The 23642-nt window shown below is 38.9% G+C and overlaps 1 protein-coding gene across 2 annotated transcripts in view; it reads right to left on the bottom strand.

Moving 5' to 3' along the window:
• LRIG3 (leucine rich repeats and immunoglobulin like domains 3) overlaps window positions 1-13124 on the bottom strand; it is a 56707-nt gene extending 43583 nt beyond the window's left edge. For both annotated transcript variants that reach the window (XM_066369332.1, XM_066369331.1), the window contains exons 1-3: window positions 12641-13124; window positions 6118-6189; window positions 5828-5902 (exon numbers count right to left, since the gene is read on the bottom strand). In XM_066369332.1, coding sequence (XP_066225429.1) covers window positions 5828-5902; window positions 6118-6189; window positions 12641-12840 — 347 coding nt within the window. In that variant the 5' untranslated portion in view covers window positions 12841-13124. The remainder of the gene's footprint in view (window positions 1-5827; window positions 5903-6117; window positions 6190-12640) is intronic.
• Window positions 13125-23642: the final 10518 nt, after the last annotated feature.

The following is a 23642-nucleotide window of genomic DNA, read 5'->3' as shown; positions in this document are numbered from 1 at the left end:
CCTCCCTTCTTTCTGCTCTATTTTTCTCCCTAGCACTTATCACCTTCTGACCACATTTCTTCTTTATTTTACTTTCTGTCTTCCTCTTTTCATGAGAGGGTCACTTACAAGGGCAAAAATTTTTAGCTGTTTAGTTCACTGTTGAATCTCAACCCTAACACAAGTACCTAGCACATAGTAGGATTTGCTAAACATTCCAAACGAAGCCTTCCGTGACCACACTCAAGGGCAACTGCCAGAGATCTCAATCCCATTGTCCTCTTTTCTTTTGCTTCATAGCATTTTTCAAGGAACTCAAGTTTTCTTTTAAAGTTTGTTTACTCATTTATTTTTTCTCACCCCTCAGAAGCTTCCTAGTAAGAGGGAATCTACCCGCATTGCTCACTGCTGTGTCTCCAGCACTGAAAAATGAAGCTGGCACAGATTTATTCAATAAATTTTAGTTGAATGATCATCACGAATGGCTCATATTCACTGAGCAAATGCCAGCTGGTTTTACCTGTATTCTCTAAATCTCGACAGCAGGCCTGACCTGTGGTGGCGCAGTGGATAAAGTGTCGACCTGGAAATGCTGAGGTCGCCGGTTCAAAACCATGGGCTTGCCTGGTCAAGGCACATATGGGAGTTGATGCTTCCAGCTCCTCCCCCCTGTCTCTCTCTCCTCTGTCTCTCTCTGTACTCTCTAAAAAAAAAAAATGAATAAATAAATCTCCACAGCAGCCCTATGAGATGGGCATGGTTATTCTTTTTTTTTTTTTTTTTTTTTTTTTTTGTATTTTTCTGAAGCTGAAAACGGGGAGACACAGTCAGACAGACTCCTGCATGCGCCCGACCGGGATCCACCTGGCACGCCCACCAGGGGGCAACACTCTGCCCCTCCGGGGCGTCGCTCTGTTGCGACCAGAGCCACTATAGCGCCTGGGGCAGAGGCCAAGGAGCCATCCCCAGCGCCCAGGCCATCTTTGCTCCAATGGAGTCTCGGCTGCGGGAGGGGAAGAGAGAGACAGAGAGGAAGGAGAGGGGGAGGGGTAGAGAAGCAGATGGGCACTTCTCCTGTGTGCCCTGGCCGGAAATCGAACCTGGGACTTCTGCACACCAGGCCGACGTTCTACCACTAAACCAACCGGCCAGGGCCTGGTTATTCTCATTTTACAGATGAGGAAACACAGACAGTGACTTGCCCAAGGTCACAAACCCAGCAAAGGGAAGAGTCAGCAATGAATTTGGAGCCATCTGACCTGTGCTTTGCTAACTGCTGTTCTACTGCTGTGAGCAACACTATAGTACAGTGCCGGTCTCTCCTGGCTGACTGCAGTGGCTTCCTCATTGTCTGCCTTGTTGAAACTACCCTCTGCCATCTCTAAGCCACTCTCCACACTCACGCCAGAATGACACTTTCAAAAAGCAAATCTGATCACCTCAATCTTCCAAAAGCTCTTCAATGGCTTTTCATTGTTAGAGAACATATTTTAGGGTGCGACCATAAGTAAGGGTGATTTTTATAACTTCTTCGGAAGGATGACAATATCATCTCTGGAAAAATAACATATTATGTAGAAAATGATAAATTTGGAAGAAATGCTTTACCTTTGAGATAAGAAATAATGAGAAAAGGCTTATTTGACGATGATAAAATGGATGCTATCAGTAATTCCAGAAATATTTATATAATTTCTGATTAGAATCAGCTAGATAGATGTGTTAAAATGAATGTTCTTGGGCCCCACTCAAACTAATTAATTTAAAATATCACCTGACCAGGCGGTGGCGCAGTGGATAGAGCGTCGGACCCAGGTTTGAGACCCCGAGGTCACCAGCTTGAGCGCAGGCTCATCTGGTTTAAGCAAAAAGCCCACCAGCTTGAACCCAAGGTTGCTGGCTCCAGCAAGGGGTTGCTCAGTCTGCTGAAGGCCCGCAGTCAAGGCACATATGAGAAAGCAATCAATGAACAACTAAGGTGTTGCAACGCGCAATGAAAAACTAATGATTGATGCTTCTCATCTCTCTCCATTCCTGTCTGTCTGTCCCTGTCTATCCCTCTCTCTGACTCACTCTCTGTCTCTGTAAAATAAATAAATAAATAAATAAATAAATAAAATTAAAATACCTAGGGATAGGTCTGGAAATCTACATTTTTAACAAGTACTATAAGTAGCTCTTGGATGTTCAACTCACCTAAACCTTTTCATCTCTAAGACAATAGGTAAATATCTGTATGTTGGACAATGCTACATACCATCAATGTCAAGTCTATGACTCAACTAGCTTCCTTCAATGACCAATAACTCCTCTTTTGTTAAACAGTAATCCTATGTAACTCACAGACCGAAACCAGACCCTGACCCAAGTCCTAGGTTTCAAAGACGTCTACTGTTTGGCAGTCCACGCACATCACAGGAAGACACGACTATCACATCCAGTGAGTACAACTGACTTATGCCAGGTCAACAGATTCACTACAAAATATGTTCATCCCAAAGATTATTCCATTTCTTTTTTGAAAACATATTTCCTGCCATAGGTAGGAAATAATTGTGAGAGAAACAAAAAAATAAACGCAAACCATGTCTTACCCCCTTAGAATGCCAGTTGACTTCTGAGTTAGTGCTATGTGAGATTCAAAGAAAAACAAGTCTACTCAGGTCTTTTATATTCTGAAAAGTCCCTAGAAATATCAGAGATGTGTTTTCTTGTTTTATTAAATGAGAGGTGGGAAGGCAAAAAGACAGACTCCCACATGCACCCCAACCAGGATCCACCCAGCAAGCCCCCAATTGGGCTATGCCCTGCCCATCCAGAGCTGCTGCTCGGCAACCAAGCTCTTTTAGTGCCTTAGGTGAGGCCTTGTTGCCATCCTCAGTGCCGAAGGCCAACTTGGGGCCAACCTGCTCAAATGAGCCATGGCTGCAGGAGAAGGTGGGAGGGTAGAGGGGAAAGAGGGTAGGTGGGGGGGGAGAGAGAGAAAAGGGGAAGTGTAGAGAAGCAGATGGCTGCTTCTCCTGTGTGCCCTGACCGGGAATCAACCTGGGACTTCCACATGCCAGGCCAACGCTCTACCGCTAAACCAAACAGCCAGGGCTGAGATGTGTTTTCTTAATGGTGAGTTTCAACATTTACCCAATGGTCAACCTAAGACCCTGAGATTTTGCCAAGTTTCCCTGACATCGGAACTGGTCCTCAAATAAATTAATTTCTGGGCCTGGGGTGTTATCGGACTCAATATTAGCTCCTGGATCCTGCAGCTCAGAGAAAAGGGTATTACCAGATACAGTCTTCTCTGCAGCTCAGAGAAAAGGGTATTATTACCAGATACAGTCTTCTCTGCAGCTCAGAGAGAAGGGTATTACCAGATACAGTCTTCTCTGCAGCTCAGAGAGAAGGGTATTACCAGATAGTCTTCTCTGCAGCTCAGAGAGAAGGGTATTACCAGATACAGTCTTCTCTGCAGCTCAGAGAGAAGGGTATTACCAGATACAGTCTCTCTGCTCCTAGTCTCCTTCCCCGCTGGGAAGGGACCCACTGCACAGAGTAGCAACAATATGGAGCAGTGATACCATATTGCTCAAGACTCTTTAATTTTTCCTTTTCTTTAATATGTTTAAAATTATTTACCTTGTGCAAATTACCCAGAAAAATGATTTCCTCCATAAACTGTAAAAAAAATAATAATCTTAACAGAATGAAAGTCAAATAGTCCTGAAAAAATGTGGGATTTAATTGTGGTGCCGCAGTATATCTGTAATCTAACTTACGCTATGTGGTTTAACAATTTTTTTGTGTGTGAAATTTCAGAAATGTGGAAGGACTTTTAGCTCTGGTTATTTTCAGGAGCTCCTATATAAAAGAAAATGTTTTAAACATTTTACCCTATACAAAACAAGACAGAAAGTAGTAGTGCTTTGGAAACAATGACTGTGTACTACAATATCCAAAGAAGCCTACAGGAAAAAACAAAATACGTGTAGAAGAAAACAACCAGAGAAGTGAATTTTTCAAATACTTTATAGGTACAAAAACAATTTTTCACTATCCATATTGAATTAGCAGGCCCATTACATAAATTACTCTTCAGAGATTCCATGGATCTAAGAAAAAACTAGGAGCTATCATTACATAGGTGAACAAAGCAATCCCTGGTTAGATGTACTGCAACAAATTAAGGGGAAAGTGAGATTATTACAGTTCCGAAAAGATTATGCAGCACTCACTAAAGTGAAACACAAAATACGAAGATGAGTTCAAATTCTAAAGGTGTCTAACTTTCCATATTTTATTTCAGTCTTCTACTTACAAATTATAGCATTAGAATATAAAATCACTAGGTTATTTCTTTCCAAAATAACTTTCTAATTTCCTTGAAGTTCTTGTGCTTTCAACTCTGTATCAAGTCAAAGAGGAGACTGTTTTCCCCACCCCACCCAGATTCTGAAAGGCCACTACAAACATTCTTAGTTATGAAGCCTGCAATGAACCCCCTCACCAACAAGGCTCTCTTAAACCTGATGACAGAATCTGCCAATACACATGGCAAAGACAGAAGGGTGAAGTGGCATTCCCTGAGATTAGCAAAGGCCTCAATGGTCAAATGAGAATAGCTAAAGAGGTTTAAGCTACTAAAGCCAGCGCTTCATTCAGATGCCAAAATTTTAAGCAATTGTGAAAGGCCAAACACAAGTATTAATGCTAGCATAAAAATGTTTTTTAAATTCACTGTTTACTTGTCAAATACCAACTGCTTTTCTTTCATTCTTTTCTGTTTCTGATCTCTGGAAAAACCACATCAGTATCAAATGTCACTTAGTTCTTATTCAAACAGAGGAAGGCAGACACAGCGGCTGCACCAGTGACTTAGCTGACCTGGGCCCTCAGTGAAAACAAACCTCTATAAATTACCAGATGTAAGCAATTGGGTTGTAATCATTGTAATTAATTGAACAGCTCTCTTGAAATTTACTGTATAATTTCAACCCTCCCAACACCTTTCCCAGCAGCACCTAACAATGGTGGTTTTTTTCCTTAAGTTATTTAGAGGAGGAAAACATTTTTAACATTAATGGGCTAAATACATTTTTAATTATTCAAGATTAAAAGGACAAACTACTTAATTTTAGAAATTAAACCATTCACATTCTAAATACTGCCTTTAAATGCTAAATCAAAATTATTCCAAAAATCTTTAATGCATGAATAATACATGTTATTATCTATCCTAAACATACAGAAAAGCTAACACAATTTTAATTTTATTTGAAAACTCCTATTTGCAAAATAACATGCAATGGTATTTCTCTGCTAGTTCTAACTTCAATCATATAATGTTAGCTGTATAAAGTTCATATTTTGATTTGATGTTTCTGAACCTGGATTTCTACCTCGGGCACCACAATTAAAAGAGGACACTAAGGCATTATTAAAACTTTCATTTCTCCTCACAAAACAACTCTGATCATTCTCCACTAGCAACTATGTAACAATACTTAATCCACAGATCTCATGCCAACCATTAAATGATAACAGTTATAGTCCTAGTCTATGGAATATAATCAAGCACATGTCTCTATGGGGTGCAGGCGGCTTCTCTGGATCTTGGAGACCAGTTCAGCAATGGCAGCAAAGTGTAAAAAGTGTGTTGTTACAACAATACTTCAAATTTAGTAGAGAGAGAGATGGGACAGGAAGACCAACCAACCAATTTAAAGAATACCTCCATTCTCCACTGAAGGGACTATTCGTATGTTGCTTCTAAGGCCTTTACTCCAGCCCATATCTAACTGCTACCTCTGGTCCCTGCAAACATACATATGAAATCCTGCTAACATTTACTTACAAGGAAAGAAGTGTAAGATTTGCTGAGACTGGTCCTAGATTTGGAATGGTCTCCAATTCGTTGTTGTTCAGTTTCCTATAAATGCCCCCAAAAAGGGGGGAAAGGGAAGGGAAAAGCTGATTAGGTAATCTGTAATTCATAGAAGTGAAACTTCATAAAATTATTTAAAGGTATCTCCCAAGTTAACAGTTTTAAGTAATTTATTGTAATCTAAATGTTCTTTACAGTTAAATAGTGTAATGGGTAGTATATTTTATTCAAATGTCAAATAAAAAATAACTAAGACTCACACTTCTCGAAGACTATGAAGGTGGTTCATGGAACTTGCCTCGATGACAGAAAATCTGTTGTGACTTAAGTCCCTATGAGAAAACAAGAATAAAATTATAAGTAGTTTTTAAAAAATCACTACTAGCACTCAATGATATACAAGACAGAGTGAATCTGTGAAATATCTCTATCAACACTAGTGATAACCTAAGAAATAATTGGTTTATCCCTTCCACAAACGAGATGGTGACAAAATACTAAACTCAAAAATACAAACTCTGAGGACAAAATTAGTTTAGAAGGCTGTTGGATTCAATGCTTTAAGCCCACAAAAGTTTTAGGAGATGGTTTGTGGCACTGGGTGAACAGAGCTTCTGTGAGCTGGCTGATTTGCCTTACGTTCCCCATCCCTTACCATCTCTCACTTCCAACTTGATATGATGAAGTCACGGCTTATGAAAGTGGCTAATTAGGCAGTTTGCTACAACTAAAAGCTCTAAAGCACTGGTTTTCAACCTCTTTTACACTTGGGGACTGGTGAAAACAGAACAATAATTTCGGGGATCACTGAGGCAGAAATCACCCTGACCCTAAGCAAATTCAACTAAAATCATTGGTTCCAAAATCTTCATACATCATGGTAGTGAACTCTTTCATGGACAGGCATGAAATTTCTGGCAGATTGGTCCAGGGACCAGCACTTGAAAAACAATACTCTAAAGAAATCTTTTAATTTTATTATAAAATTCTGCATCAGGGTCCTTATTATAGTCAAACAAAACAGAAATTGCTTTTCATACATTTATATTTCTCTAGGCTAAGGCACCAATTTAAAGTAGTGTGTGTGTGTGTGTGTGTGTGTGTGTGTGTGTGCGTGCGTGTGTGTGTGTGTGTGTGTGTGCGCGCGCAAGTGAGTGTTGAGGGTAGAAAACAACCTGAACCCTATGCTTTCCCGAATTCCCCAAATCTCAGTAACTGGTGACATAATGTGTAATTTAAACCACATTAACCACTTAATAACAAAGTTAAACAGAATGTATAGAACACTGTGATCAGATTTCTTTTCAATCACTAAAATAACTGCTTCTTATTCAAGACTCAATCTAACTTTGTAATAATTGTCATTGGACATTATTTAAAAAAAATAAAATTCCTGCATATAAGTACTTTAGGCTAGAAATTCATCATAGTATTTCAGATTCAAACTATAAAACCAAATCTGCCCAATATTTGGTTGTATTCCCTATATTTGTCAACATAATGAATCTGTGCCTTCAAAATGGTGTAATGAAAATAAAATGGCTGAACAGCTCCTGAAAACCAGGCTAACAGTATGATTTGAAGCTCTCCCACTGAAAGAGGTTAACCAACCTTACTAAATTAATCCTTTCAGTGTATAAAAACAAATATTTTTAAGAAACCAAAGTTTCAAAGAACCAAATCTGATTGGAGAAAAGCATGAACCATTTGTTATACGCATCAGTACGCCCCCAAAAGAAAAAAGCAGAGAAATACAGAGAAGCACAGTGTAACTTATTGTTAACTAATGGATGGGCACTTAGAAATCAGAGACCCTTTCAGCCTCTGAATTTTTGTTTTGAGAATAAACCTGGATTTCTCTATTTCACATACACACACAAATCTGCAAAGGCTTTTTTTTTTATTTGAACCATGTTTGCCTAAAGACCTACCAGACAGTAACAGACATGAGTAGATTTGTTCTGGTAGAGTTATAACATGAAAAAAAAGCTGGCACAGTCTTGAAACTATAAAAATCCTGCAATTACAACCACTGCTGTGCATGCTCACCACGCTGGAGCCAGACACTTTCCCTCACAAACCCAGCGCAGGTCCATCTGGAGTTCATCAAGGAAACCCTAAGCCCCACAACTCACATTAGGACTCAGACAAAACCTGTGTGCTTTTAGCACCACAGATAGTCACAGATTCCCCACAGGGTTTAAAAACAACCAAGGAAAAGAGTCCTTCACCTGGGAGGTAGCCTGAATCAACAGAAAGTCTCACTTGGACCCACTTAACTAAACACTGAACCAGCATAAAACTGTATCCCCTATTGTTTCAAGTTTTAAAAAGAAAAGGAGCCAATCTGGCATTTACATTTAACACAGGTGATTTTTCCTTTTAATTAGAAAAACTAAAACCACATGCGTTACGTTCAGGATTATTCACAGGGCAATTCTGGGAGAACAGAGATTGAGTGCCCAACATTTTTCTCAACCAGTAATGGGATGAGAATGCCAACAAACGACCTTGAAATTGAGAAACTGCCTCTAGAGAAGAGTGCACATTCTGGGGACCACTCACTCCTTATTCCGAAGCACAAGCTGGTAACCTTAAATATTTCAGCAGTTACTGCAACACTTTCAATCCTGAATTTTGCATATCACTATTTTTTTTATATATATATTTTTTTATTTTATTTATTCATCTTTAGAGAGGACAGAGAGAGGGAGAGAGAGAGACAGAGAAGGAGAGAGAGGAGAGAGAGAGGAGGAGCAGGAAGCATCAACTCCCATATGTGCCTTGACCAGGCAAGCCCAGGGTTTCGAACCGGCGACCTCAGAATTTCCAGGTCGATGCTTTATCCACTGCGCCATCACAGGTCAGACTGCATATCACTATTAAAACCACATTATATATGTGGCAGAAAAAAAATCAGCCCTTAAGTGACTTTTACTGCTAAATGCTTAAAGCCATGAAACTTTTAATGCACCTAAATTTAGATTTAATACAGTTTATGTTTCAGTAATGATTACTTTCCAGTTAAAGAATGTCACATTTTTCTAAATCTTCCTTATATTTTTTTTATGGCTAGACTATTAAAAACAAATTCAAGTTGTACAATGTCGATGTTTTGTTAAATTTAGTAACAACATTCAAAAAGGAAAGCAGATTGATCAATTTTAGAGTTCCTTTAATGAACATCTTCACCAAGAAACTTTAAAAAATGTTTATAATAGCATAAGAAACATTTAGGAATATATCTCTCAAAAATGTACAACAATTTTTTGCATTTTTAAAATTTCTTTTTTTAGATTTTATTGATTTTAGAGGAAGGAGGGAGGGAGGGAGGGGAGAGGGGGGGCGGGGGAGGAGCGAGAAGCATCAATTCATAGTAGTTGCTTCTTATCTATGCCCTCTGTGCCTTGGACCAGGCAAGCCCAGAGTTTCAAACCTGCGTCGACTTCAGTGTTCCAGGTTGACACTTTAGCCACTGAGCCACCACAGGTTAGGCAATTTTTATTTTTTCAATTATCGTTTACATTCAATATTTTGTGTTAGTTTCAGGTGTACAGTTTCACACAGTGGTTAAACAACCATGTACTTTACCTTTTTTAAAAAAACTTTTCGTAGTGAGGTTAATAAAAGGGAAAGGAGTTCAGGCAGGAGGTGTTAACTATTTAGCCAGCATTCAGCTGGTCAAACACTTGAAAATCAAACTCTACTTGGTAGAGACAAGTCTCTCGTCCTGAATATGAGCAAGCAAGTACATATGAAAATAATTAATTTACAACATTTGGTTCCAGCTATCATTTTCTTCCTTTTAGCATTTGGAAATCTGACTTCCAAGTCAAATTTTAAAATGCATATCCAGCACAGCTTCTTAATCAATCCCACTGGGGCCTGCAGAGCTGCTAATTCAGCAGAAATCTGGAAAGCTGAAAAACAAAAAACCAGGCTGTAGCTGTTTTAAGACACTGATCCAAAGTGACTCATAAATCAGCCTGCTATGTTCAAGTTTTAGTCTGGAAAATATAGAAAAACAGCTGTGAAAACCATAAGGACTACTACCTTCACCCAGACCTAATCTGGTACCAACCCAAGGGTTCACCTATCATAATAGGTGAACACCAACAAAACCCACCAGCAGAGAGCACGTTAGACTTTTTTTCACCTGACACAAATATTTCCATGTGATAAAATAAATAATTTTGAAATTCCAGCAAGATTTTAATAATACTTGAAGCTCTCACTGGCAATTGAGCAACTTTTCCTTCTTTTGGCTAAATAACATATTCTAACAAGCACTTTTCTTTAGGTTCAGGACTCCTTGTAAGCACAAATTCTAAATGCAAACTCAAATCTGCCCTTCAAGGCAGTTAGTTGTAAGCAACTTTTAAATAGTTACTGTTTTTAAATAGCCACTTACATTAAAATATTAGAAGTTACTTTTGGAAAGGAGAACTGACTGTAATATTATTATGGTACACCTCAAACTATGCAACTTTTCACACATAGGGTTCGTACGGCAATAAATTACAACTGAATCAAGTAAAAAAATAGTTATAATAAATAAAAGGACCGATTATTATTTAACTTGCTAATTCAACAAATATGACAAAAGACACACACTAAACTTTTCTGAAGTGCTCTCATAAGCTAGTCCAAGGCAAACTTTTACTACCTTAATTACCTAAGGAAAGGAAGATATGGGAACAGTATGCATTTTTCTACTTATTTCTAAACTCTGAAACAATCTACTTAAAAGCTTTTCTCACTAAGTAAAATTTAAGAAGCAGCTATGTTATGTCTCCTGTTCCAAACACCAAGTAACAGAAAAGTTAGAACTCAATACTTTGTGTTCCTCTGCTCCTTTCAAAGGTGGAGAGAGGCCACCTCTAGAGCTTTAGGCACAAACAAAAGGAACATTTACAATAAAGAATTCAGACCACATGGTTTGGTGACAACTACAAAGTTGGTTAAGTCACACAAGTACAAGAATGACAGAGCTGTCCAATGAGTGATCACAGTGGGGCTTCTGACAAGAGACATAGTGCTTATTTATACAAGTGGAACTTATTTTCACATACATTTAAGGAATGTGAACTTGTACTGAGACAATTTACTGCTGGCGGAAATGTAATTAAAGATTGTGCTAACCAAATAAACTGTAATTTGTTTTAGTGTGCCACCAAATTATCTGCAAAACAAAATCCTAATTAGGTCAGCTACTTTTAAGACAATGTTTAAATAGGTATCAAACCCCTTTTGGTTTAACTCACCTTCTAATCAAGAGCAATACAGTTATTTTTTAAAGACTTCCAAATTCACAAAACATAAGGGGCCACTTGACAATGAGAAACTATTAAATATAAATTAGATTTGTGAACGACCCAAGCCTTTCTAAACACACTCCAAGAAGCACTACTATATTCATTTTCTTTTTCTCATCCCTCTATTATTAATAGGTGTTCACCTTCCTCCAGTAATTCAAATGTACAGTTCCAGTATGTTGTCAATAGAGCCATTCACATTTCACGAATAAGGCAGCATGACCTCCACAAGAGGCAAGTGAACAGAATTAGCCACAACTAATTGAAAATTTTCCTGTTTGAGGGTAAAGCCCTTATCCACTTCTCCAGCTGTAATAAAAACTTACTAAGTAAGACATTTCATGATAAGAGGTTAAATATCAATCTAAAACTCTCCAATTCTACATTTCTCTGAAACTAAGGTTTACTACCACACAGAATACAATTCTACAATTCACAATGAAAGATTTTGGTTAGGCACAATGACTTTAAAACAGTTTATTCCACCACTATTAACAGGGCATTAAGGATAGTCTAGAATTGTTTAAGAATTTAGAATTTCCATTGCAATTATGCTAGGCCCAAATCTACGGATTAAGGATAGTCTGTGCTTTTATAGTTTTTAAACAGAGAACTTTTGTTTTATAAAGCCTAAGTTTTCATTGTTTACATTCCACAGGAATCCTCTAATTAAAACACACACACAACCTAAGGCTGGTAGAGAACACAATACAGAGATGACATTTGGAAAGAATCTGCCTTATCAACTAAACTACATTATTTTTCCTTGTTCCTGAACGCGGCTGGCAATGATTTCAGGTTTTCAAACTTCACACACGGCTAGCATCCAAACTCTTGCATAACAGCACCCAGCACTCTCTCCTAAAGCGTCTGGTAGTGTTGAGAAGCTACAGAAATCACGCCCTTAGTTCTGAGAACTCTAGGTCCTTCCCTACCTGAACGAGGATGTTACAATTTGGTCGAGGAAGAGGCTTTATGAAGCACAGGGACAAGAACAACAAAAGGATGTCTACCACAGCTTGGACAGTGCCCGAACTCGAGTGTAGGCGCTTCCTAAATGAAAGAAACGCGTTCAGTGACTGGCTGGGTACAGCAAAAGGGCCTAAAGCAGTTGGAAACCAAAGTTGAGTCACAGGCTCCTACACACTCGAGAAGAACTCTGAACTCCTGTAGCCCGCCGGTGGCCATCTCTCCCGGGCAGGCTGGGCGCACATTTAACCCCCTAGGAAAGCTCCAGGCGCAGGACTCTGAGTCTACCCCGGAGTTGTCAGTGGCTCGCTCCCTTATCCCATTCGCGAGGCCCTCCAGGCACTGGGAAGGGAGACTCGGGCCCCGACAGCTCCTTCTCCATCCCCACCTAGCGCCGCTCCAGGCCTGCGCCAAAAGAGCTGCCCGGGAAAAAGCTGCTGCGCGCCAGGTGCCCAAACCCCTAGTCGGCTCCCCCTCCGCCTTCAGGAAGAATACTTACAGCCGAGAAACCCAGGGCGGGAGCGGCTCAGGAAGGCGCGCCAGCCGCTGGCGACTGCAGTCCAACAGGTCCCCCAGGCAGCGGCAGGGCGCGGGGCACAGGCGCTCGGCGGCGACCCCGCGGCCACTGCCCTCGGCGGGGCCCGCACGTCCCAGCACCGCGCACAGGAGCAGTCCCAGCGCCGCCGCGGGCGCGCCCATCGCGGTGCTGCGGCCTCTCGCTCGGCCCTGCGCTCCCAGCCGGCGCGCGCTCCAAGCCCGGCACCAACTTGCAGCTGCGAGTGGACGCCCGCGCCCCGGCCGCGTGTGCGCGCCCTGCTCTCGCGCTCCCAAGGAAACTTCCTTTTACTGCCGACTGCGAAGCCTTTTCATGCCCCGCAGCAGTGAGGTACACGTGAAAGGACGGCCAACTGAAGGAGGTTTCAGGACCAGCAGCGTCGGCGCGCATAAGACCCTTTGGCCAGCAAAAGTAACTTCTTCTCCGCCTCCCCGGCGCGGAGCGCCAAATCCCGGCTCGGCGGAGTCGGGGGCGGGGTGTGCAGTAGCCCGCGCGCACCCATTGGCCTGCCAGGCCCCGACGGGGCCACGTGACAACAACAAGCTCCAAGCCTGGGACCGGAGTACACGAGGAAGTGGAGCTGAGATTGCAGGAAATTTGGAGTTACATTTTCCAGGCTCTAGGGCCAGAAGTCTCCACTACACCCTGGGATACATATATTAAATGGAGTTGAAGAGAAAAAGGGAGAGTGAGCCAACAAGTGTACAAATATTAGGGCAGTTCGCTGATTTGGAGATATTTAAGGGAACAGAGGGTTTGTAAAGTTAAGTTAGCTCTATTACCAGGAAACCTTTCAATTCCAAATTTAAAAAGTTTATAAATTACCCTTCTATCCACAAACAATAGTTTCGATGAGTACAGTTTTCCTTAACATTACTAATGGCCGAGTTTTTTCCTATATATTGCTCCAAAAATAAAAATAATAAAATGTAAAAGTCATGGTATTGGAAATGATATATTGAGCTACAGATAGCCAGCCAGGTAGAGCTAGGGGGAAATTATGGAAAATGACCTAATAAATCGCGAGAGCAATCATAGATTACATGCAATAGCTAGAAATAATAGAAATAGTCACAGTAATATTCCAAAGCAAAATGAAAACTAGGAGGAAAAAAATAATATATGTACCATGTTCCACCTGGGCTTTGAGTGATGACAAGTTCTAATTGAGAATGCTACCACGCTAGAAGTACTTGCCAGACTCCCCGCCTGGGGTGGATTTAGCATACAGGACATTCCAGTAAAGCCTGTGCCTGGACTTACTCTTGGGAGTGATATGGCCACCTCAGGAATCATCTGGGAACAGATGAGGAAATAGACCCAGAGAAGGCAACTAACCTATCTGTGGCAACTGGAAGCTTATTTTAAATATCTACTTCTGTGCTCAGTGTTTACTTGCATGTTCTCTGCCAAAGCGTTCCTTGGGGTCACTTAAACTTTTCATTATTGAGAAGATGTGAAGATAGCTTGGAATTGAGACTTTTAAGTCCAACTCTAATGCCCATTGATTTTCACTGTAACAAGTCATCTGTATAAGCGCCTTCCATGGGGCTGAGGGCAAGAGACTCAATTTGAAGTTGAAGTACACTATTTTGCATACAGTGCCCCATGCTCTTCTTTCCAGCTACCGTTAGCATCAACACCATCTTTTTTGATGACACATTTAGAAAATATTTATAATGATGGCACCTTGGTTTTCAAATGCATATTTTGCCTGCTTTGGAGTGGTCAAGACACTGCAGTCATGCTGTGGATCTTCCAGCTCAGTCTCTACCATCTATTTCGTATAAATAAGATCAAGCTTAGTGCATTGGAATTTTTTAAAAGATGAAATATGCCATTATATACATGCCATTATGGTGATATGAGTACCATGGCTTGCTAATTGGCATATCATCTATACAAGATAGTCAGAAATAGGCTAGCATTTTGGGGGAGGATTGTCTTGTTTTCTTTCCCCATTCTACACTCTCATTATATTATTTCATCTTTTGTGAGTTGCATTTACACCTACATTTTGATATTTACCACATTCATAGTTCTAGCCCAAATATTTCTCTTAAATTCTAGACACATTTATTTAGGTAATTGTTAGATTCAGGGAGTACTGATATTCTGGGGCTGCCAAGAGTGTAACTATTGAAGAAACAGGGAGTGCTGATATGACCCTGTGAGGCTGAGAACAAAGAAGGTCAGAGACCCTTATCAGAAGTTTATGTTTGAAATTCGCCACTAAGCTAAAACCGGCCCCTGTTGCTATGCCGGCCCCTGTTGCTATGCTGTGTGCGACCTCCCTAGCCAATAGCTAAACTGCTACATTTGCTTCTGTATTATGCTTGCTCACTTAGGATATATAAGGACCTGGCTGTAAGCGCCAGGCGCGGCTTCCATTTGCAGCTCCTTGTGAGCACGGTGTCTCTGGACATCTTGGGAGTTCGCCCCTGCGCAGGTTAAACTGGCCACTAAGTAACATCTTAGCTCCTGAAAGTCTCCGACATTTGTTCTCGTACCCGGTGGATGCTACAGTAATCATCCATAAGTCATCCCAAACTGATGTTCAAATGTAACTTGTCTGGAATTAAATTTCACCATCCCCGAACCTACTGTTTTTCCTCTTGAGTTTGCTATTTCAAGGAATGATATCTCCCTCCATTCATATGACTATGGTCCAGAAGCCTGATTCACCCTTAATATTTCCTCATTCTCACCACCACTTGTACATTCAATTAATTAGCAAGTCCTAATGAAGCTGGCAACTAAGTATATCTCTTCTTTGTCTCCTTTGGCATTATGTAAACTCAGACCACCATCAGCTCTTGCTTGGATTACTGCCATAGACTCATTCCTGGCTGGCATTTCCATCTTTTCTCCACAGTGAGGTCAAAGGGTATCCCACAAGCTCAAATCTGAGCCTGTGACTCAACTGCCTAATTCCTTTCACAAGATCCCAATGGCCTCAGAGTAAAGTTTGATTTTTTTTAGAGTGACATACACAGCCTTTTTTGTGTGTTGGGTTAGGTCTCTACCTATCTCTTGAACTAATTTTATTTAATCATCTCCCTTTTACTCTACGAACTGCTTGCAATTCTCTTCCCATGCTGTGATCCTCCCTCACATGCTGGTACATTTGTCCAGACCACTCTGTCCTTCTTCTGCCTGGTTAATTTGCACTTCTGTTAGCATTACTCTTTTGGATGAGGCTTCCCTGAGTCCTGTTTTAGCTGATCCTCCAATGCACTCCCAGCACATACAGTATTCACTGGAATATAATTGGCTATTTTCACTCTACTACTTCCTAGATAATGCTTAAAATTCCCACATCACCATGTATCCTATATATCCTTTAAAACTTTCACCAGATATGTGATAGTAAGTTATTTAAATTTTCAGCACCTCAGTTTCTCCTTCTGTAAGTTGGGAGTACAATAAAAACTTTATATGATTCCCATTTATCAGTTGACTGGATTAGATGTCACTGCCTGTTCTCTATGTATAATTTATTGACTAATGCCTAGGATTAGCTGAAATCTAGAGTCTACCAGCCCCTCCCTGGTATACTCTGGATGTTTGCTCCTACCAGACGGATGTTGACCCACAGTCATTCTAGACTTGTTTATATTTATGATTACACAATTAAGTTATTGTGTAAACCAAATAAATACAAGTGCAATCAGAAAGTAACATCATTTCTTTGGTAATGAATTTGAAGTTTGGGAAAGATTCTTTAAAGGTAATGAATGACTAAAACACAATACTGTGAAATCATATATGAGCAAGACAATTGTAGAAACTGGAGAAATATTATAAATCTAGCAGATTTCTTCATATGGATTGCTTTGCAGACATCTTTAAATGCTGTGCTTTTTTCCACTTTAAAGTAATCATAATTGGAAATCAGCTGAGGATGTCTTATAGGTATGACTCATGCTTACTGAAAACTTCACCTGGTTGTTGAGAGAGCAAACTAGGATGACATGGAAAGGATGTAGCATACATTACATATGGCTATTCTCCTTCTCAATACGTCCTCAGTCATGTAGTCAATAGAAACATAAACTAGCTCCACATGGGAACTTAAAGTCAATGTAGTGTTTTTATAGACTTTTCAACCTCTTGATGAGCTATAGGGGAGAACTCCCAATGGGTATGTACCTGATCAGGTAAGAACTGAATGTCCTTGAGATCTTTCACAACCCTGAGCAACTTCTTCTGTAGTATCTTAACAATAGGATTAAGGCAGAGTCCCAGAAAAGATGGTCTACAACTGAGGGGGAAAAGAAACACAAAATTCTTTTTATTGTTCCAAAACTGATCAGTTAATGACAGTGACCCTAAAACAGCCCTAACATGCCATAGAATTCTCTGATTCTTTCATGACCTACGTAGTCTTTCTAGGTACTCAAACACACACACACACACACACACACACACACACACACACACACACACACACACTGCAGTTGTAGCAAATATTGATTCTTAGTTCTATGGCTAATGTCTCATAAACAAGATTTGGTGGAGGTCTTTTAACATTTGAATTAAAATGAGATAAAGTGTTGAATTTCTCTACACCTTCAGTGGTTTATACTGCTTAACCAGGTAGTTGAAATTTTACTCTCCATTGGTGAGCGCCTAAATCAGACCCGGATAGCCTCTCATTTTGAATTTTGTCCTGATGAAGGGCAAGTCCCATCCATTTTCAAAACAGTTTCCTACCATCCATTTTCTGATTAGTATAACCCAGTCCCTGTGCTCTTCTCAGTTTTCCTGTTTTTTTCTTCCCTCCCTCTGGCAAGTGTGAGACTTTCTTATCTTGAGTGCTGGCAAGGGCAATGACTCACTGATAAAAAGTAATAGAGGTGCTAAGCCGTCAGTTTTAACATCCAAGGACAAGAATGAAAGCTAAACACTCAATACTTACTTTATCACTACAATGAATGACACAGTTTGTGTAAGTGTGAACTGTGAAAAGGGAAAGAGATAAGGCAAAGCAGGAAGAAAAGCACAAAAAACCCCAGATAATGAAGCCAAAAGCAAATGTGGCTGTACTCTGTAACCTAACCATATCTTTCCCCATTCATTAAGGCATTTTAGAAGAAATAGATAACCCCCTTTTCTCACACACAAAAAATGCAATGCTTCACTTAGGAAGCAGGAGAATAGAATCTTACTTTACAAAACCCATGCAAGAAACATGTCTTAACGCTTTACAAATATTTAGAAAGATGAAGATATCCACTCATCTGTTTTTCTCAAGTTGGCCAACTATATGGTATTACTTGAATTGAACAATGATGTCTGAAGAGCCACTTAATTACAAATTAAACATATGCTATCTTTTATTTTACTTATTTCTCAAGTTAAACTCTAGTAATTATGTGTACTCTGAGGAAAACTCATATTGTAGACAAAACTGTCTACCCTGGAAATCCCCTCAGTGTAGCCTGGGGCTGTTGGGAGCCCTGAGCTGGAGTGGAGAATGGCCAAAGGCTCAGGGTACCTGTGTGACTTCCACCAGATTCTCTGTCCTTTTAGTGGTCTCCAGCACTGGAAACCTTCAACAAATGAAAACATGTGTTCTATCAGAAATGCAGAAATCCAAATTCTTAAGAATTTGTTATAGAGGAGGCACGGTGGTCAGGTGCTGTGCTTTGGGTGTACTGAACAATCCTATACTTCATTTTCCTTATCTGCAAAAGGGGTGCAGAGTGACACATTGCTGCACAGCATTAATATATAAAGTCCCATGTAGATTCTAGTTCTCATGACTTAACTCTCAAACTGCTTTCTTTTCATTATTTGGGGAGTTAAAATTAGTTAACTATAGAAATGTTCTGCTTCTGAGATTATTAATGAATGGAATGTTGAAATGAGGTAAATCCTCAACTACTAGCCCTGAGTAAAATGAGAAAAAGAATTAATTTTAAAATGAAAAAAATAACTTTTATAAATTTAATATAGGATTAACTACTTATGTTATGACAGCATACTGTACATATCCTGAGATTTTTAATAGGAATTATATTATTCCATCTCCAATAGCTATTGCATGTTTCAATTTGTTATGATTTACTCCACGAGATCAAAAAAGAATCATTAAGCACATATTTTCTAAAAAGATTCAAATTTCCCTCCCGAGAACTTCTCTGCAGAATATTTTTCTCCCATTACTTGGATGAAAGGTCAGCCTATACACCATTCTAAGAATTAATGTGCACTTCTAAACCAGTAAAAGGCTCATAAAGGAGTTATTTCTTGCTTTTATTCATAGCTTTATCTTCTTACACATTTGATATTTACCCAGGCCAAACTATCAAATTATTTAAAGTGAGTTTGTTATTAATATTCTCAAAATCAGGTTCCCTGCATTAGAAATTCTGCTTCTATTCCTAAATACAAGTATCACTATCAGGCTACAGTGTTTACATATTCTTCTGTGTATTTTCAGTGGAGAATAAAGAAGAATTTTGGTTCTATGGAATCATATTCAACATGACATAGTACTTCTGTCATAGTAAAGACAGTACAAATACTTCCCTGCTAAAATGTTTTTAGCCCAAAGCTTTACACATGTCTATTATGATTATACATTCATACAAAAAGATTTCCATGGAAATACTGACACAGAGCATGAAGAGTCTTGCAAGGGCACCTTGCTCATCTGCCTGCCCCGGGCAGAACCACGCCTGCAGCAGGCAGCCTCCTACAATCCCAGAGCAGTTATTTCAGACTTGAACATTTTTCAGTCAGAGTGTTCATCTTTACAGCCCAGCTAAATAAGTCCTCCTGCTCTCTTGCAACCATTTGAGCTTTTCTGCACTTTCTGGACAAAATAGAAGTTATTGCCAGAAATACATCTTAGCTTTCTTCTTTGCAAATTAAAGAACTGCAAATCTTTTGAACACTTTTCTCACAATCACTACATTTCTCTTGCTAACACCTTCATGAGGATCAGAAATGCCTCTTTTCTGTTTACTTGCCCTGTATAGATGAGTATGGCAAAGTGGAAGAAAAGGACTCCTCAAATGATGATATTCAGCATTTTGTCAAGGTCTCACTAGTCTCTCATTGTGTCATATGTATTAACTTTTTTCTTCCATTCACACTTACAACCCGTGTTACCAGATAAGGAAAGGCAGGTGCTAAGGAATTTGCCTATGGTGGAATTGGAATTCAAATCCAGTCAGTTAGACTCTACAGTGTACCCTCTTAAGCATTATGCTACTCTGCTTCCCACTACTCAGAAGAAGGAAGTCTTTCTTAAGGGAAGAGGTTTCCAGCCAGTAGATTGGGATTAATAAAGACAGCATGGAATTTGCCTGGTAATTCTTGATGGTTGTTGGCTTCAGTCCCTCCCTCTCCTTTCATCCCCCCCTTTCTTTCCTCCTCTATTAATTGATCCAAGTTTAAGGAAAAAGATGTGTCTCATGTAGATGTATGAGTCAGTCACTTTAGGTTCTGATTTGTAATGGTAGATATCTATGCCTAGATATCAGTCTGGTGCTTGAAACCTAACCATTGAGATTAACTGCATTTATTCAGGCATGACTATCTCCCTTAAATTCTGCAATGTCAAGACACCCTCATTCCAGGAGTGTTGTATAAGGTGTCACCGACACTTTAGGTGCACTGTTCTATAAAACTACATATGGTTTGCAGGAGAACCCAGGTAGTTGTAATCAGAAGAATTAAAAGATGCAGAAAAGGAAACAGGCTTTGCATTTTTTACAATTTTGTCTAGGACTGCACATAATTAGGGGGACCATGATGGGGTACATGTGATCCAAGAAGCCCAGAGAAATAAAATACTAATACTGGAGATTATATTTTAGCTGTTGAGATACTTAACATGTTGTAGCAGATTTTTTTTTTTTTTTTACTGGCTAATGCCAGTTTGTATGCTTTCCTAACTCCTGTACAGGTGAAGGAGAATTTTTTAAAGTGTCCCAAATTGACTAGTTTTCAATTCTAGTTTCCCAATCAGCTTTTTAAAAAGCTACCCTTGAAGTCCATTGCTCCAGAAACATCTCCTTTAGGTGACTCTGCCCAAATCCTCTCAGTGATATTTGAATTAGTGTCTTTCTCACATCCAAAGTCCCACTCAAGTTATAAGATAGTCCCTTTCGTTATCTTAATTTATACTTATTAAGCCATTCATTGTCATGACAAAGAATTTCTGTTATGAATAATATAATAGACATTATGAAAATTAAATTAATGAGATTCGGATAAATATCTATACTTTCTAATATCATAAGAGGTACAAGCTCCTCTGTGTTAAAAGTTATGAATTCATTTTCTAATTTTTATCACCTAATATTAAGAGCTCTCATCTATGATTTTGAGTCTCTACACCAAGATAATTTGTATAAAATATTTACTTTTGTCAGATATTTTTAAAATATATTATTAAAATGGAGCTTATTTGAACAGTTTGTCCTAAAACATTAAATTATTTTATGTAATGGTGAAAATTTTTAAAGCCAAGATATATCTTAAAAACAAGAATTTGGAAAAAATCTTGATTTCACCAACAAGAGTATACAAAATTAATTGGAAACATGAATAATTAATTACATTAAATGTTAATGATTCTACCTCCAAAGGATTTTATACATCATTAGAATTTGCTGAGCATTCTCCTGTAGTTTGTGATTATTCCAGTGGGTTTCAAAGTGTGTGCCAGGAAGCACTGGTGTGCCCTAGAAGATTTCCAGGTGTGCCCTATGGTATTCCAGAGAAATATATGCCTGTTGGGGACCAAAAACCAACAGGGTTTTTGGAGTTTAGATTTTTGGGGGACAGAGGTGTGGGGAATTGGCTGTAAACTGACAGTCTGCCCAACCCCCTACCTCACTTGCCTGATTAGGTTGTAAAAGGCTGTTCAGCTGTGGTGCTGGATTGTTTACACTACCCTCCATGTTCCCCAGAAAGACTGGAGGCAAGTTTCTTCTATCTTTGTTTCGTGTAAAGTTAAGATGATATGTATGGTGGGGGTTTTCTGCACTCAACACAATTAAGAGTAAAAAGAGAGGAATTCTTCAATGTATTGACGAGGAAATGACAATTTGCCTTTCAAATATATGTCCAAACATTGAAGAAATTGCTAGGACACATCAGGCTCATGTTTCTTATAAACACAAGAATGAAAAAACTTAACATGCCAGGACCTGCAAAATTTACTAGATCTTACTAAGAATGTATCTATATATACAAAAAGATAAGTTTTTTGTCTTTTAAATTTTTAACCCCTCTTTTTTACGAATTCTAAAAAGCATAAGTAAAAAAATGTAACATAAAAATGTTTTTTAATGTCAGAATAAATTTAATTTTGTCATATTTATTTTGTTTAATTACCATAAAAACACGCTTGAACTTTATATTCTATTTCTATAATATTTAACTATTATAACATATTTCTCAGAAATTTGTATATAGTGTGTCTACAATTATTTGTAGGATTTTAAATGTGCTCTGACTTCAAAAAGTTTGAGAACCACTGGATTATTTATTGAAATTGATATACTTGTGAAAGGAAAAATAAAATGTACTATATTTTTTCCTTGTAACTTTGAATCTTTTGTTGTAGTGTTAATGAGAGTATATGCTAAATGTCTCCAGGTGAGGTAGAATTCTCCATCTTGTTAGTAATTATACTTGACTTCTTATGAGCCAAGATGAGAATGTTGGAAACAAAATTATGCATAATTTGCACATACTGATTGCAGTCACAAAAGCTCTTTCTAAATGCTTTGCCCTAGGCAAAAAAAAAAAGAATAAATAAAAATTTAAATCAGTTTTTATGAAATCACTCAAATGTAGCATGCTTGCCTCAATTAAAAATAACTAAAATATCCTAAGGCAATCTATATTTGGTAACTATAGTTACTTTAAGATATGTTTTATATGTGACTAGATCTGAAATTAAGAGCAATCGGCTTCTTAAAACTGATTGTTTAAAATTATTTTAATTTCTATTTATTTTTTAATTTGTATTGAATTTATTGGAATGACATTGGTTAATAAAATTATATATATATATATATATATATATATATATAGGTTTCAGGTGTACAATTCTATAATACAACATCTGTATATTGTATTGTGTGTTCACCACCCAAAGTCATCTCCTTCTATCACTACTTATACCCCCTTTACCCTTTCCTACCTCTCCCCTCCACCCTTTCACTCTGGTAATCAACGTGAGTAATATAACACACACATGTTGTCTGCATCTATGAGGTTTCCTTGTTTCTTATTCCCTTCACCTTTTTCACCTAGCCCCTCCAATTCCCTTCCCTCTAAAAGCTCTCAATCTGTTTTCTGCATCCCTGATTCTGTTTCTATCTTGTTTATTTTATTCATTAGACTCTACAATTAAGTGAAATCATATGATATTTGGCTTTCTCTGACTGGTTTATTTCACTTAGTATAATACTCTTTAGGTCCATCTATTTTGTGGCAAAAGGTAAGATTTCCTTCTTTTTTATGGCCAAGTAGAATTCCATTGTGTAAATGTACCATGGCTTTTGTGTTTGTGTGTGTGTGTGACAGAAACAGAGAGACAGAGAGAAGGACAGATAGGGACAGACAGACAGGAAGGGAGACAGAGGAGAAGCATCATCTCTTTGTTGTGACTCCTTAGTTGTTCATTGATTGCTTTCTCATATGTGCCTTAATGGGAGGGGGTTACTGCAGACCGAGTGACCCCTTGTTCAATCTAGCAACCTTGGGATCAAGCTGATGAGCCTTGCTCAAACCAAATGAGCCCACACTCAAATTGGAAACCTTGGGGTTTTGAACCCGGGTCCTCTGTGACCCAGTCCGACGCTCTATCCACTGCGCCTCTGCCTGGTCAGGCTACCATGGCTTTTTTAATGCAGTCATTTACTGAAGGGCACTGTGTTGCTTCCAGTTCTTGGCTATTGTAAATAATGCTGCA

The sequence above is a fragment of the Saccopteryx leptura genome, chromosome 2 (assembly GCF_036850995.1).
Source record: "Saccopteryx leptura isolate mSacLep1 chromosome 2, mSacLep1_pri_phased_curated, whole genome shotgun sequence".
NCBI classification, from domain to species: Eukaryota; Metazoa; Chordata; class Mammalia; order Chiroptera; family Emballonuridae; genus Saccopteryx; species Saccopteryx leptura.
The sequence above is the reverse complement of the archived record's forward strand: the minus strand, read 5'-3'. Positions and strand labels throughout refer to the sequence as shown.